Here is a 14488-nt window from a genome sequence, read left to right as displayed (position 1 = left end):
ATGTTGAGTAATGAAATTAAAATGAGCTTTCTGCTTCTGTCACATCTGCAATAGTAACTGGCTTCTTATGGTTGAGTATGAGCCTGCTGCACAGATGTTTCTTGATAAGGTATAAATCAGTGTTGGATGCTGTTTATTGCAGCACTTTTACTGCCTTGTTCCCTGAAGGAGGGAAAGTTGCCTGCACAGCAAACAGATGTGACCTGCAAGACTGTATGAAATACCATTACAAGTGAAAACAAGATCCCATATTCCATATCAGCATCTGCAATGTCTCATCAAGTATTTATCAGAACATTTGAACACTTCTACAGGTCCTAGCATCACACCACTGTGAGCATTTACTTATTATAACCTGCAGTGCAAAAGCCAAGCACTCTGTAAAGCAACTGGTGCCTGAAAATAATAGGAGATCCCAATTTAGTTTGGTTTCCTGCCTTAAAGGTCAAATTTCTGAGCAGATGCTGCTGCTAGAAAGTAATACACCATGAGAGATCAAGGCAGCTTCCTTTCAGGGTAGTATAGGGAAGAGTTTCTCTTTTCTACCATTCTGCCCCATGTGTTATCAATGCTGCGACTAGGGAGCAGACTTATCTTGCACTGGTGCCTGTGTGAGGAGAACTGAGACAAGGCAGGTCCTTGCCTGGAGAAGGTGGCACAGTTTGAAGCACCTCACACTACTCAGCTCTGTGGGAGCTGGGGGAACCAACGGGAAAGACTCACCAATGACCCAGCACTTGAAGACAGCCAAGTCTAGCTCTGGAGCCACACTAGCTCCTTCTCTGTAGCAGATGAAAGCAATACCCATGGGCTCTGAAGGTAAGAGAGATAAACTTTGCAAGATGCGCTTCTTGGAAGGCTTCTTGATGCAAAATCTGAAATTGCTAATTTTTAAAATGAGGCAGGGATGAGTTTTTCTTCCCTGAGCTAATCTGTGTCTCTGATTTGCTTCACTTGTTACACAGACATAAGATCCTGTCAAGACAGAAATAATGCCAAGTATTTACAGTTTAATGGAACCCAGGGACCAATTAACAACACAGAAAACCACCAGGCAGTGTATTTCTTATTGTAACAGAAGGGAAATCTTACATTACTGCCATTCCCCTGTTCCTTAAAATAAAGCTCCAGCACTTTGCCAATGATTTCTCAGTAGTAAGGTTTATTATCTGATAGTTTTACCATTGCCCAGTCATCAGTTGTTTTCCATATGCTAGGTTTGGTCAGAAAACCCCTTCTCTTTACTTTTACCCTCCAACCCCAAAATGGAGAAAAAAAAAAAAAAGAAGAGGGGAAAACCCCTCCTCAAAATGCAAAAAGCAACTGTCATGAGGGCTTTGGACCAGTGCCTCTAGAACCTGCCCTCAACCCCAAGTTCTCGAACTGCTGATTCCTCAATAGCTCGATGGACATGGTGCACCTCGTCCTGTGTTAAAGTCCTCTCCGGGTGCCGGTAAATGATGCGGTAGCAATGGCTGACCTTCTTTGTCCTACAAAATAGAAACCAAAAGAGGACTCATAAATACACATGCCAACAAATGCAGATATAGGAGGCCAAACACTTACCCTCCGGATAATTTTTTTTTATTTGCCATTTAATTTTGTTCCTGTTGCTTGAAAAGTCACCTTAATGCTAAAACACACAGTCCTGAGAGGTGGGACTGAATTTTAATTTTGTCAGAGGACTTCAAAATCACAGAATCACAGAATGGCTGGGCTTGGAAGGGACTTCTAGAGATCACCCACTCCAACAGCCCTGCAAAAGCAGGTTCACCTCCATCAGGTTGCACAGTAACATGTCCAGGTAGGTTTGAACACCTCCAGAGAAGGAGGCTCCACACCCTCCCTGGACAGCCTGTGCCAGGATTCTCTCACCTGAACAGGTAGAACTGTTTGTGTTCCAACTTATGTCCATTACCCCTATGATTTTGTCTGTAGATGTTTCTGATAAGGGGGAAGGGGCTGTAAAGATGGCTCCTGTAAGAAGTTGCTCAAAACTCTCCCCAGCTCTGAGCCAGACCCACTGCTGGGGCTGAGCCAATTAGACACCTCCACAATCACTTTTTAAGAAGAATCCAGAAAGGAGGGTTCTTCCTGTTCCTTCTTGTTCTGTTCTTCCTGCTTTTCCAGTTGGTGGTGGTGTAAGGGGTTGGAAGAGAGAGAGAAGTGACCATGTGGACTCCAAGGTCAGTGAGGGAGGAGAGAAGGAGGTGTGCTAGAGCAGAGACTCCCCTGCATCCCGTGGAGAGGACTGGTGAAGCAGGGATTCATTTGCACTTTGTAAAAGACCCCGTGCCAGAGGCAGTGACTATGCCCAGAGGAGGCTGTGTCCCGTGGGAGGGACCCTCTATCTGCAGAAGCTGCAACTCAGGGGAAGAACCCACACCAGAGATATTCACCAAGGACTGTGTCCCATGTGAGGGACCGTGTATCGGCAGAAGCTGCAGCTGCTGGGAAGAACCCACACCAGAGAAGTTCGTTAAGGACTGTGTCCTGGGGGAGGGACCCTGTATCAGAGCAGGGGAAGAATGCCAGGAGTCGTCCTCATCTGAGAAGAGAGAAGTAGCAGAGCCCATCTGTGAGAGACTGACCACATCCCAAATTCCCTGCCCCCCTGAGCCGTTGAAGGGGGAGGAGGTAGAGATATCAGGAGCAGTGAGCTGGGCCTGGGAAGAAAGGAGGGATGGGGGAGGGAGATCTTAAAGTGCTGGCTGTAATTTCCTCATCATCCTGCTCTCTTCTTGCTTTTTGTTCTGTTTCTTGTAGGTAGTAGAATAAACTTTCCTACTTTCTAAGTCGAGTACTGGAGTCTGTTTTGCCCAGAACCATAATTGGCAGTGAGCCCTCCCTGCCCTTGTCTCGATCCACAACCTTGGTTATCTTTTTTCCTCCCATTTCACTGGGGCCTCAGCCATCCTAAGGAGGGTGGGGGGTGAATGGAGACACTGAGCGAGAGACTGTTGTGGTGCTTTGTTGCTGGTTAGGCAAAACCATGACACCCCTAGTGCTTTTCTGCAATCTACCTTTATACCTCAACTTGTATTGCAGTGTGATAGCTTATTACTAGTGCAAATAGGTAAGGAGGTAACCTTTCCAGTTAGCCCCTCCAGGAGGAGGGCTACATTACCCACCCTGAACTGCTGCTGACACCATGGCTCTCTCCTTTTGGTGTTAACAAGGGCACCTTGAGGGAGCACTGCACACACGTACAGCCTCAGAGCAGTGGGGCTGCCAGTGATGCGCAAAAGGAAAAATACCACGCTGCGAGCTGGAGAGCAATGTTGCTGTCTCATGTGGGACATCTCAAAAACATCCAGGCTTCAGCCTTGGGGTTGAGACCAAACACACAGCTGCAAAGGGGTAAAACATTTATTTTTCTATTCAGGTGACTACTTTGCCTTCACCGGAAATGAAAAGCAAGGGCAAAATGCATCTGAAGTCTCCATTTGTGGGAGGAAGACATAGACGTGGGATGAGCGCATGGGCCAAGCTGCAGTCAAGGTACAGGACCAGACCAGCAAACTTGGGAAGAAATGGGGTGAGACATGACAGCAGGCACACATGGATTGCCGTGGGAAGGAAAAGGCAAAGAGGGAAAGGGAATAGAGAAGAGGGAATGACAGGTGTAAAAAGAGCAACTAAGAGTTGCTGAGTTAGGAACAAATTAATACAAAATCAGGAGCAAATCAGTAAGGTAAATAAGAGAGAAAACAAATCTTCTTGCTTTCCATCAAAACCAGGCAAGAACATACAGCTCTTGGAAAGGCATCTCTGCAATTGCAGTGCTTATATTACTGAATTTAAATGGCAGTTGTGCCATTCTTTTCATTTTTCTCTCATACTGGCAGAACTCCTCATTTAATGCATTCAGCAAGCGTCAGGTCATCTCTCTCCTGGAAATTTTTCTATGTTAGAAACCATGTTTATTATGACTATTTGATTACAACTCAGGTTACACTTGCTCATATGCAAAGATAATTCTCAAGATCCTAACTTCAACCTCAAATCCTACTAGATACAGCCACAGGTAGTTTTTATCTGAGAATAGCTATTTGCTACCAATTTTGTCCCACTCCACACGGGTGGGAAGCTTGCCCTTCTCCCATTGGCAGTTTACAAGAGAAACCTTATTTCAAACTAAAGAATTCCTCCTTTTTTTGTGTGCTCTGAAGATAAAGCAAGTTAAATCTGACTAGCATAGGAAAGGGCAAACTGCATTTCATGAAGTGTTAAGCTGACTGTCATTAACTGCTAAAAACATCCACCAGCTGTAGAAAAGGGATCTTTGAGAAAAGAGGGGGAGGTATAACTGAGGAGAAGGTGTTGCTCTGTTCTGCTCCACCTTTGCAAAGCAGTCAAGAGGATAGATCTGGGAGAAGTAAGTAAATTGAATAACAAGGTAGCCAGATGCTACATTCTAAGAGAGAAATTTGAATAAAAGGGATAATAAATTGGGGCTCAATAGAAACAATTTTCAAGATCAAGCTAGCGAATACCATTACAGCTGGTAGTATTTCAGCTTTTCACAGGGCTACAGCAACCCACCTGATCAAAACTATTTGCAAATGGCTTTGGCTGAACAAATCTTTAGAAGATACACAGTCACAGGCTTGATCCCAAGTCTTGTATATACTGAGAATGCATCCCATGATGGAAAGCTCATTACCACCACTTGTTGTGATGTAAACACAAGTTTGCGTAACGCATTTAAGCTGTGCTAGGGTTAGTTCCAGTGCTGTTTCATCACCAGTCATCATCAGCTGAAAGTAACCTTGACCCACATATTTACATATCACTCTCCCTCTATCCTAGTGAGCAGTTCATTTATGAGGCAAATTAAACAGGCCAGGACAGGATGCAGTAGTTTCTTATGGGTGTTGTGGAAAACCTGCATCTTCAGGAGACATTTAAATTAGGAAAGGGTAGAGGTCTTTACAGAGCAGCACTGGGCTAGAATTCTGTTAGCTGCAGCTGAAGTTAATCATTGGTGCAGGAAAAATAAAACAGGGATTGTGTTAAATAGAATTAACTTTAATTACAGTCAAAACATGATGTAACTACTAATATATATGGCTGGCTACACACAAGTCACGTGGTTGGTATGTTACATTTTTCTCCCACCTTTCAGCTAGATGCATTTATGTCTTTACTTCCAATTAGAAAGAAAAGAGTATAATAGTTCAATGCTGTTTCAATCATTGCAAGTTTCAAAACCCAAAGCACTGTTTTCAGAGCAGTATTAGCTAACTTTTCAAGGGGGAAGAGTTCTTCTTAGCTCTTTCCCCCTCTAATACTTATACACACCCCCCCTCCTTGTCCCCAAATAAAATATTGAGACAATGTGATTAATCACTGCCATCGTCTGCAACTGGAAACAATTATTATCAGCAAATAATATGTGTCTGCTGATTCCCTTTCTTGCTTTCTTTTTGTTCTGCAGAGTCACAGAGTGTTTGCCTCCCTTAAAGATGGCTCTGCTAATGCATAATGAACTCTCTGCTGCATGTCATGCTGCAGCCTGATGACACAGAAGCAGTACCTCTCTGTCTGGAGCAATAAAAAATTTGAGGTCAAAATCTAGAACAGCAGCTTCACCAGGTAAAAAACCAAAAATAATTTTAAAAAGAAGCTTAACAGCAAGCTCACTGGGCTTTATTTACTTAAACTGCACTGCCAGAGAAGTCCATGCGGTTTGCAGTCACGCGGATTCCTCTCCCATTAGGCTTCAGCTGATCTTAGTGTCACAAGTCTCCTCTGCACCAGCCTGCGGCTTTCAGGTAATGAAACGCAGGGAATATAGAGAAGCACTGCTCAAAGGGTAAAGGAAGGCAGGGATTTATTCTGACACCACAGGAGGAAACAAGAACGCAGTCCGTGAACAAACACTGCAGTGAAACAATGCCTAATGCTCTTTCCTAAGAATTTTGTTTGAGGAAACAGCTTTGCCTCGTGATTTTTGGTAACTGGCACACAGCCGCCTCCACGTGCTAGGGAGCTGCTCACTGCCAGGTCAGAATCACTACATGGGGCCAAAGTGAAGGTCAGCCTATATGTTTCAATATTTCAGCCTGATATCTGAGCACAGCAAGAAATTAAGGAGCCTCAGTCTCCCATCAATCTAATAAACACAAAAGCAACCTGACACTGAGACCAGGGCCAGAATGAAAGGGTACGTTAGGCAATAAAAATTAGTACTTGTGTGTTAGCTTTCCCTGCATGGAAGTCCACCAAAGGATGTTTTAAACACAGCATGGCTAGAAAGCTGATCCCATAACCTGCCAACAGCAAACCTAAATGTTCTGAGGAACTTGTCTGTGTGGTTAGGTAAGACTAAGACACAGGGTCATTTGGTAAACCAAAATGTTGCTTAAATACCTGGTATTGGCATTTGTCTCCTCCACATGCAATATGTAACAAGAATTAAAATTTCTCCACTCCATACTTGAAAAGGGAGATAAAAGGGGCAGCAGTTAGTGGGGAACACCCCCTCCTCCCCATTTTTTAACTGTGTTCTACTTTCCATCTGCCTTAAATAAAGCACAGAGGCAGAGAGACTTCTGTAGAGAGGTTACATGCTCTTATGTGGTCAGGGCAACGCAGAACCAGATCTTTTTCTAGAAAGCTGGGTTTACTTTGAGGAACAGAAAAGTGGAGATGACAATCTCCCACAGCATCAAGGAGCAAAAAAAAAAGGCATCTCTTTTGTACTCTGAGCAGTGCACTAAGCAGTACTACTCACCACCATTTCTATGTTGCACCTTTTTCTACAGAATATTATCTAAAATGAAAGATCTACACACAAGGTAACACAAATATTTGAGATTATTTTTTCTCTGTTAAGTGGGTCATGTTAATGAGGTTCTTTGAGGGTCTCCTCTCAAATCCTGACATAGCAGTTTGTATCCTATATCCCCTCAAAAGATTCTGACTACTACAAGCTTCACATAGATCATATAATGCTCTAAGTATGCATGGATTGACCTTGGAAGATAAAAGCTTGTCTTGCTTGCAACAATGCCCTGAAAGGGATAATGATGGGAAGAAATGAAAATACTATCTCATGTTACTGAGCATCATCATAGTTGCCAAAGCCACATGGAGAACACAGCTTTGGTTTTGCTTTGTGGCTCAAACAAGTTGTTAGTGTTAAAAGTGAAAATGGGGAGAAATACTAAACTGCGGGAAGATGATATAATTGCCTTTTCCTCTTTGTTTCATGCTTTCAGACTTCATCCACCACTATGATAGTAGGCTTGTGCTATATACCTTAATATCAATGGCAAATAATTCAATTACCATAGTGATATGCACATAGAAATATAGCAGTAATTCTCTGAATAAAGATGCATTCTCATCAGTCCTTTCAAATGCTAACATTCCGTTTCTCTGGAAGAACATATTTTAGTCAACAACTTATTTTAAAAAATGGACATAGTTCTGTTTGAGGTGATTTGGTGCTAGTGAAAAGCACTAGATCACCTCCAGAACACAGAATGGTTTTAAACCCACAGAAAGCAAGGAATGGTTATTGCTGTTGCACGTCTTTTCCAACCGACATCTGGCAGAAGGATGGTTCCACTTCAAAGATAGTTCAGGCCCACATAACCATGTTGAGATAGTCAACATTGTTTGACCACTGTGGATTTTTTTGGTGGTTGCATGTTCACTGACAGATGGTTGGACTGAAATACCATTCTTCTGTTTCACAAAACTGAGACAGTAATGGACTTTTTGCTCTTTTCTAATTGGACTTGATGAAATCTGTATCTGAATACCAAGCCCTGAACTTGCTTGGCCTTTTCATTTCTTCTTCCTTTAATATTAATTACATTTTAAGCTTTTCTCTCAACGTCGAAAAAAAAAAGTCAAAATTCTGTTAATAGCCAGCTTACTGAGGGAGATAAAGAGCATGGTTTGGGATGTAGTGGCAAAGGACATAAATAACACTTGCTAGTTCAGATAATGAAAGCTAGATATGAAAATGAAAGCACTCAGAAACTTTTCAGCTTTTTGGTCACTGAGGCAACTGTTAAATATCTTTAAATAAGATCTAAGCCATTCTCAAGTATCCAAAATCGTTGGACTGGTTAGAAAGTTTTGACTGTAGTTTTCCATGTCTTACATGCAGGAAGAAGTACAAACAGATAAATACTCCTCAAAAAAACCCTCTTAAGCATTACCTGAAAGTCTCCTGGCTGTTAGATGTACTCACTAAATGTTTAGTGAAACAATTCAAGCAATCACTTGTGCTTTGGCTCAGCACTTTGGCTGCTAATGGCCTTTTCTCATTTCAACACATCACTGTGGTTTGTTGATAGATGCCAGCAAAAGAACTAACGTGAGCAGTGCAGGCCTCTTTTCTGCCAGCTTCCAAACAGAGGGAACTCTTGTAAACAGATCCAGCTACACAAGAACCTGAGAGAGTATTTCCCTTGTGCACTGTTACAGTCATCTCAGTAACCTGCCGACAATAAAGTTGACCCATCTCAGATCCAAGCACTTCCCCTTAAAAAGCTCTTAAGCCTCACAGCATCAAAAGTAATGGAATACATTACATGCAGGCAACAATGAAATACCACTAAGGTGAAAAATAAGGAGAAAAATATCATTCTCCATTATACCTAAAGAAACTACAAAGTTCTCACAGGATCATAAGCTAACTGTGACACAGACTTCAGCTGCCACAGAAGGCCAGAAAAAAACTGCAAAGTCTTGAGGTTTGGGGTTGTGTTTCTTGATTTTCATTTTTAATACAACTCACTCATTCCTTGAAGAAAGTGATGATCATCGGTTGTTAGGCACGTATCAAATCAGTCCTCAAGGGAATGGATTCCAGCATCCGTGATGCTCGTTTGTCCTCCAATTTCACTCTCTTTGGGAAAATCATCTATCAAGCATAGGTGTGACGGTTTAGCCCTGGCTAGGTGTCACTCCCCCTCCTTAGATAGACAGGGGAGAGAAACTATAATGAAAAAACTGTGAGTCAAGATAAGGACAGGGAGATCACTCAGCAATTACTGCCATGGGCAAAACAGATCAAACCTGGGGAGAAATTGTTTGATTTATTAACAATCAAAACAGAGCAGGGAAATAAGAAATAAAACCTGAACCTCAAAACATCTCCCCTCATCCTTCTTTCTTCCTGGGTCTCTACCTCCTCCCCCTCAGAGACATAGGTGGATGGCAAATGGGGGTTGCAGTCAGTTTATCACAGATAGTTTTTGCCATTGGTTCCTTTCAGGGGGAGGCCTCCTCACACTTCCCACTGCTACAGTGTGGAATCCCTCCCACATGACACAGTCCTCCATGAACATCTCCAACGTGGGTCCTTCCCATAGGATACAGTTCTCCACGAACCACTCTGGCACGGGTCTCAATCCACTGTGAAAAGAGTCTTTCAGGAATTAACTGCTCCAGTGTGGGTCCCCCATGGGTTCACAAGCCCTGACAGCAAACTCAGCCCAGTGTGGGCTCCTCTCTCTATGGGTTCCTAGGTCCTGGCAGGAGTTTGCTCATGCTCAGGTTTCCCATGGGGTCACAGCCTCCTTTGGGCATTCACTCGCTCCAGTGTTGGGTCCTCCTCAGGCTGCAGGTGGATCTCTGCTCCCCCATGCCCTTCATGGCTGCAGGGGCAGGGCCTCATCATGGGCTGCACCACAGGATGCAAGGCTGTATCTCTGCTCTTGTGCCTGTGCACCTCCTTCCTCTCCTTCTCTGCTGATCTTGGTGTCTACAGAGATGTTGTTCCCACATCCTCATTCTCTCCTTCTGCTGCAGTTTAGCACCTGCCCAGTAACTTCTTCCCCTTCTCAAATATGTTAATTCCAAAGGCATTACCTCCATCCCTAATTGGTTTGGCTTTGGCTAGCAGTGGGTCCATCTTAAAGACAGCTGCATTGATCCCATCAATTACACAGGAAGCTTCTTGCAGCTTTTTACAGAAGGCACCCCTGTAGCCTCCCTGCTACCAAAACCTGGCCTGGAAGCCCATTACAATAGGTAACAGAATTCCCATCATATCTGATTGATGCCAGCACTAAGGAATCCATGCTACATGGATTTAACTGGATGTGACTGAGAGCTGTCTTTCTTGTAACACAAACTTTGTGCTTTCGGTTCACAGTGGGCCTCCTAAATTTTTAGAGGCTAACCACTCCGGCTTGTGAGTCGGTTGAAAATCCTGCTCTAAATCCAGGAAGATTCAAGAGTCAGCTGGAGGATGAATTGTCTTCAAGACTTGCCTTGCTGTCAGCATAGCAACCCTGGAGCACTCATCATGCCAGATAGATGCAACATTATGCATGTTTAATGGAATGAGTCTCTCAACATACCAAAGTTGAGCCTCTCAGGAACAAGAGAGAGCCGTGCAGTGGGTGTACACACAAAGAACAGAACATGTGCAAGCCAGCAAAGCTCACAATGAGGTATGAAAACCTACTTTTTCTTCAGGGTTATCATCATGACAGATACAGGGACTGCACAGGTGGAATGAAGATAGGAAAAAGCAAATTTTCCAATATAAACTCAAGTGAACTAACTTCTGCCCATTGCAGTGGTAAACAAGAGAAGACTGTTTGGTAAAATACTTAAGAGAATTTTATGTTCTAAACATAGAAAAAATAATCAAATGCTGAAAGTAGGAGAGAAAAAGCAGCAGGGTCAGCATCAAACAGAGCACAATATCTGTTCTGTGTACAGCACAAGGTTTTGCTTTGCTTCAGTTTCCCTAGGTTTGACTGAAAAGGTTCCAGATCAAATGCCCTTTAAAGTCTAATTGTGTTTTCACCAAAACAAAATGCGAGAGGTAATACTCTTTATTATTTGTTGTTTAAAAATTGACCACTATTGGCTTAAACATTCTCCAGCACAGCAAACAAAAGAACAAAATAACTCGATTTGAGTTATTGTGTCTCATGGGAACCATGTCATCTAAGCCCTTTGACTTTCTCTTTCCCTGCATAGTTCATATTGCATGGCAAGACTACGTTTCCCATGAGAGGCCAAGGAAAAAAATTCCCATGATGGATCACGTCTTCTCTCTGGAAAAGAAACTTGGCTGACATAGCTGATGAGGAATCAGAGCACACTGAGGAGAACAGGGCCATGCAATACCTGGAAGTCCCAGCAGTGCTGGCAGCTGAAGCATTTTGGCTGCCAGGAAGAAAATACTTATGCAAAAATTTACATTTTCAGTGAGCCAATCCACAACAAAACAACATATTTTACTGGCTCTCCCACTTCTTCCACATTTCTCTTGACCTAAATCCCTAGTCATTTAGTGATAGAATGAAGCAGCTTTGGCAGCAACAGGGTCTGTGGGTCTGGCAGAACTTCATGACTTATACATCTCATTCACAACCCCTTGTGCCCTTCCAGGGCAATTGGCTGGTACTGGAGCGGGTCAGGGACCTCTGTCTGCAAAGGGTAACTCTGAAAGACATGCTGTGTTTGAAGAGTTGTTGTGCTTCTTGTGCAAATACATTATATTTATCTCCCTCTGAGCCACAGCACATAAGAGAATGGAAGAAGCTCTGGCCTTACTTCTGTCAAACAGCATTATTAATGATTCTATCACTGGCCATTAGCCACAGCAGTATCACTCAAGTTTCCAACCACTGGCAACTGAAATGCCATCTGGAGGCACGTAAGAGTGACAACCTATGTCAATAATCTGAACAAATCCAACAAGAGAGTTGAATTTGAATTCTTTCAAATGCTATCTAAAATATTTATAGTAAAAATGTTAAGTGTGATACCTTTCCAGTTCTCCTGAGTGAAAGATCAAAGAAGAAAAGTATAAATATTTAGCAGTTTTTCCCCCAACTAGATGTTAATACTAAAGGCTACAAAAAGTATTACTAAAAATAACATCACTGTCAAATTAAAACGTATTTCATAATCGAGTAAAAAGGGAATTTCAATGAGAATTTAAAACAATTCATTCTCCTAAGAAATGGAGATGGATGGGAGTGATAGCTGGTTTAGGTATATCTTCACTGAGTACAGGCCAAAGTCACAAAGTTAGATGGCAAACAAGTGCACGGGAAGGACTGAATGGTGATTTGGATACTTTGAAAGACCTCATCACTGAGATTAGTGGCTTTGTCCTCACCACACCCAGGAGCTAGGTGTTTAAGTTCCCCTTACACCTGCTGAGAGCTGAGAGACATAAAGAGGAATATGGCTCTGCACTCAGACCCAGAACCTAACTCATTTTTCCACAGTCACACAGGAAATTGATGAGAGAGGTGACCTGATAAATGCAGGCCCAGACTCTCTGGGTTATCCATCTTTCATGTTACTCTTGCCATACATGCATGAACACAGCCAGTCAACCTTTGTTTCTGCAAATTGTGCAGCAGCTCTGGAAACAAAACAGGCTAAGGCAGGGAAAATGCAGTAGACAGGGAAGGGAAAAGTGCAGAGCCAACATCAGGATAACCAAATGTGCTGCTTATTAAGTGACAAACTAATCCCAAATCAGAAGCAAACAGGACTGAGAGAGTAAGAAGGAGCACGAGGACATGAGTTAACCTGAGACTGGAAGACAAGAGAGACTTAAAAACTGAAAGCAGTTGCCCTTTCTTGTGCAAAAGCAACATACTAAAAGCACCTGCCTCCTGAGAAGCCTGCAGCACCAGAAGACAAAAACATTAGTACCTCTGTGTGTGCAAATACAGAGGGTTTCTCAATGGGCTGTTTAGAGAACCTGTTAAAATCAGGTAAAAATTCTGCAGTTGCTTGCACAATTAACTGTTGTTTGCTGTCTGTTTTCAGTTCATATGTTATTGTTCCTCTCTGAATTGTAAGGTTTTAAAAGCCTTAATCTGTCTAACAGGATTTGTTTTAGAGATGCAGAAATTCCCCACTTTCCCTCCCTGAGTGTGGTGTGGTTTCACCAAGACAGTCACAAGAAACCTGTTCTCATTGCTTTTCTGACAGTTGATGCCTTGGGAAGACAGCTCAGAAAAAGTCTGCAAAGTAAGGAAAACTACTGGCTGGCAGACTAAACTACTGTTAACACACAAAAAAACTCTCTGGCTCTTAAACATTTCTCTTGCTGGGTCCCATTTGCACAGGTAATACATTTGGACCACAGTGATCAACAAAGAGTCTGTGTCTTGTAGGTGAGCCTTGCCTGATTATTTTGAATAGAACAATGGGGGAAAAGAGAACCAAATGATGACCACAGATAGCAATCAGGTGCACTGAACAGAACTTTCACAGCTGTGAAAATCAACATTAGTTTGGAAAACTCTAACTGCTATGTATGGCGTGTTGCCCATTTAATATTGTGGGTTATATTTATGAAAAGATAAATGAAAAAGAAAAATGTGAATATGACAGGATATATGTATGGTGAACACCTCCTCTGGTAAGATGATATGAGCACCACAGACTATAACACTATGTGGGCATGAAGACTAAAAGATTAGGGCACAAGATGGGATGTATCATTCTGTAAGTACAATGAAATTACTGGTCTGTCACTCAAGAAGGGAGATAAAGCCATTGAGTCTTTACACTAGGAAGATTAAAATACTATTTTTGCTAAGACTTTACTAAAAAAGGCCAAGTGATCCTCTTACTACCAGAAATTAATACCAGCAAAGAAAGGATAAGATTTCAGCCCAGAATGGGGAATATACAAGGAGTACTAAAGTAAATCAACTGTTCTCAAATTGTCCAAGAGATGAACTTTGCCCTGAGATACTTTACCAATGGGCAGAAAAAAATCTCAGAGCTGTTATTACATGTCTTTGAGAGTTCATGGAGGTCAAGTAAGGTATCAAATGTTTGGAAAAGGTCAAAGAGAGAGCTTATTTTTTGAAAATGGAAAAAAAAAAACAAGCCAGGGAGCCATAGGAGCTATAGATCATTTGTTTTTACTTTGAATTTCCATGAAGACTCTGGTGCAGATAACCAAACAAATTACACTGAGCTGGGTAAAACAGTAAGTATAACTGAGAACAAAATTACAAAAACTTTGACAAACTGGAAAAGCTGAAGGATACCATTTGACCAGACAAGTGTAAGCTGCTGTATTTAGCCAAGAGCAACTAGAGGATGGGGAACAATTAGGCATACAGCAGTGCTACACAAAGCAGCTAAGGACCACACAGAGACCCAAGCTGAGGATGAAGCTGTGATGTTGTGTTGGTTTATGTTTAGTAAGCACCACTCTGGAATGAACTGCTGGAATGCAGCAGGAGTGATATCCTTCTGCCCTACCCAACGCTGCTGCTGGCACAGCTGAAGTACCCTCTCCACACCCCAAGAAGGATGTGAGGCACCTGGAGGCAGATCCCTCAGGAGCACTGAGAACAAGCAGATGACTAGATAACACATATTATGATGGAAGACTGAGAGAACACAGGTTGCTCAGACTAAAGAAGAGAAAGCATGAAAACACCTTTCAAATACACAAAATGCTGCTGCACAGAGTTAGGTAATAACCTGTTCATCATCATTCACAAACAGGAGGAGA

General features: G+C 42.5%; 1 protein-coding gene across 4 annotated transcripts in view; it reads right to left on the bottom strand.

Moving 5' to 3' along the window:
• Nucleotides 1-1176: 1176 nt before the first annotated feature.
• FARS2 (phenylalanyl-tRNA synthetase 2, mitochondrial) overlaps nt 1177-14488 on the bottom strand; it is a 249376-nt gene continuing 236064 nt past the window's right edge. For all 4 annotated transcript variants that reach the window (XM_061995655.1, XM_061995657.1, XM_061995656.1 and 1 more), the window contains one exon: nt 1177-1490. In XM_061995655.1, the coding sequence (XP_061851639.1) occupies nt 1352-1490 (139 nt within the window). In that variant the 3' untranslated portion in view covers nt 1177-1351. The remainder of the gene's footprint in view (nt 1491-14488) is intronic.

This window comes from Colius striatus, chromosome 4 (genome assembly GCF_028858725.1).
Source record: "Colius striatus isolate bColStr4 chromosome 4, bColStr4.1.hap1, whole genome shotgun sequence".
Taxonomy (NCBI): Eukaryota; Metazoa; Chordata; class Aves; order Coliiformes; family Coliidae; genus Colius; species Colius striatus.
This window is presented reverse-complemented; position numbering and strand designations above follow the sequence as displayed.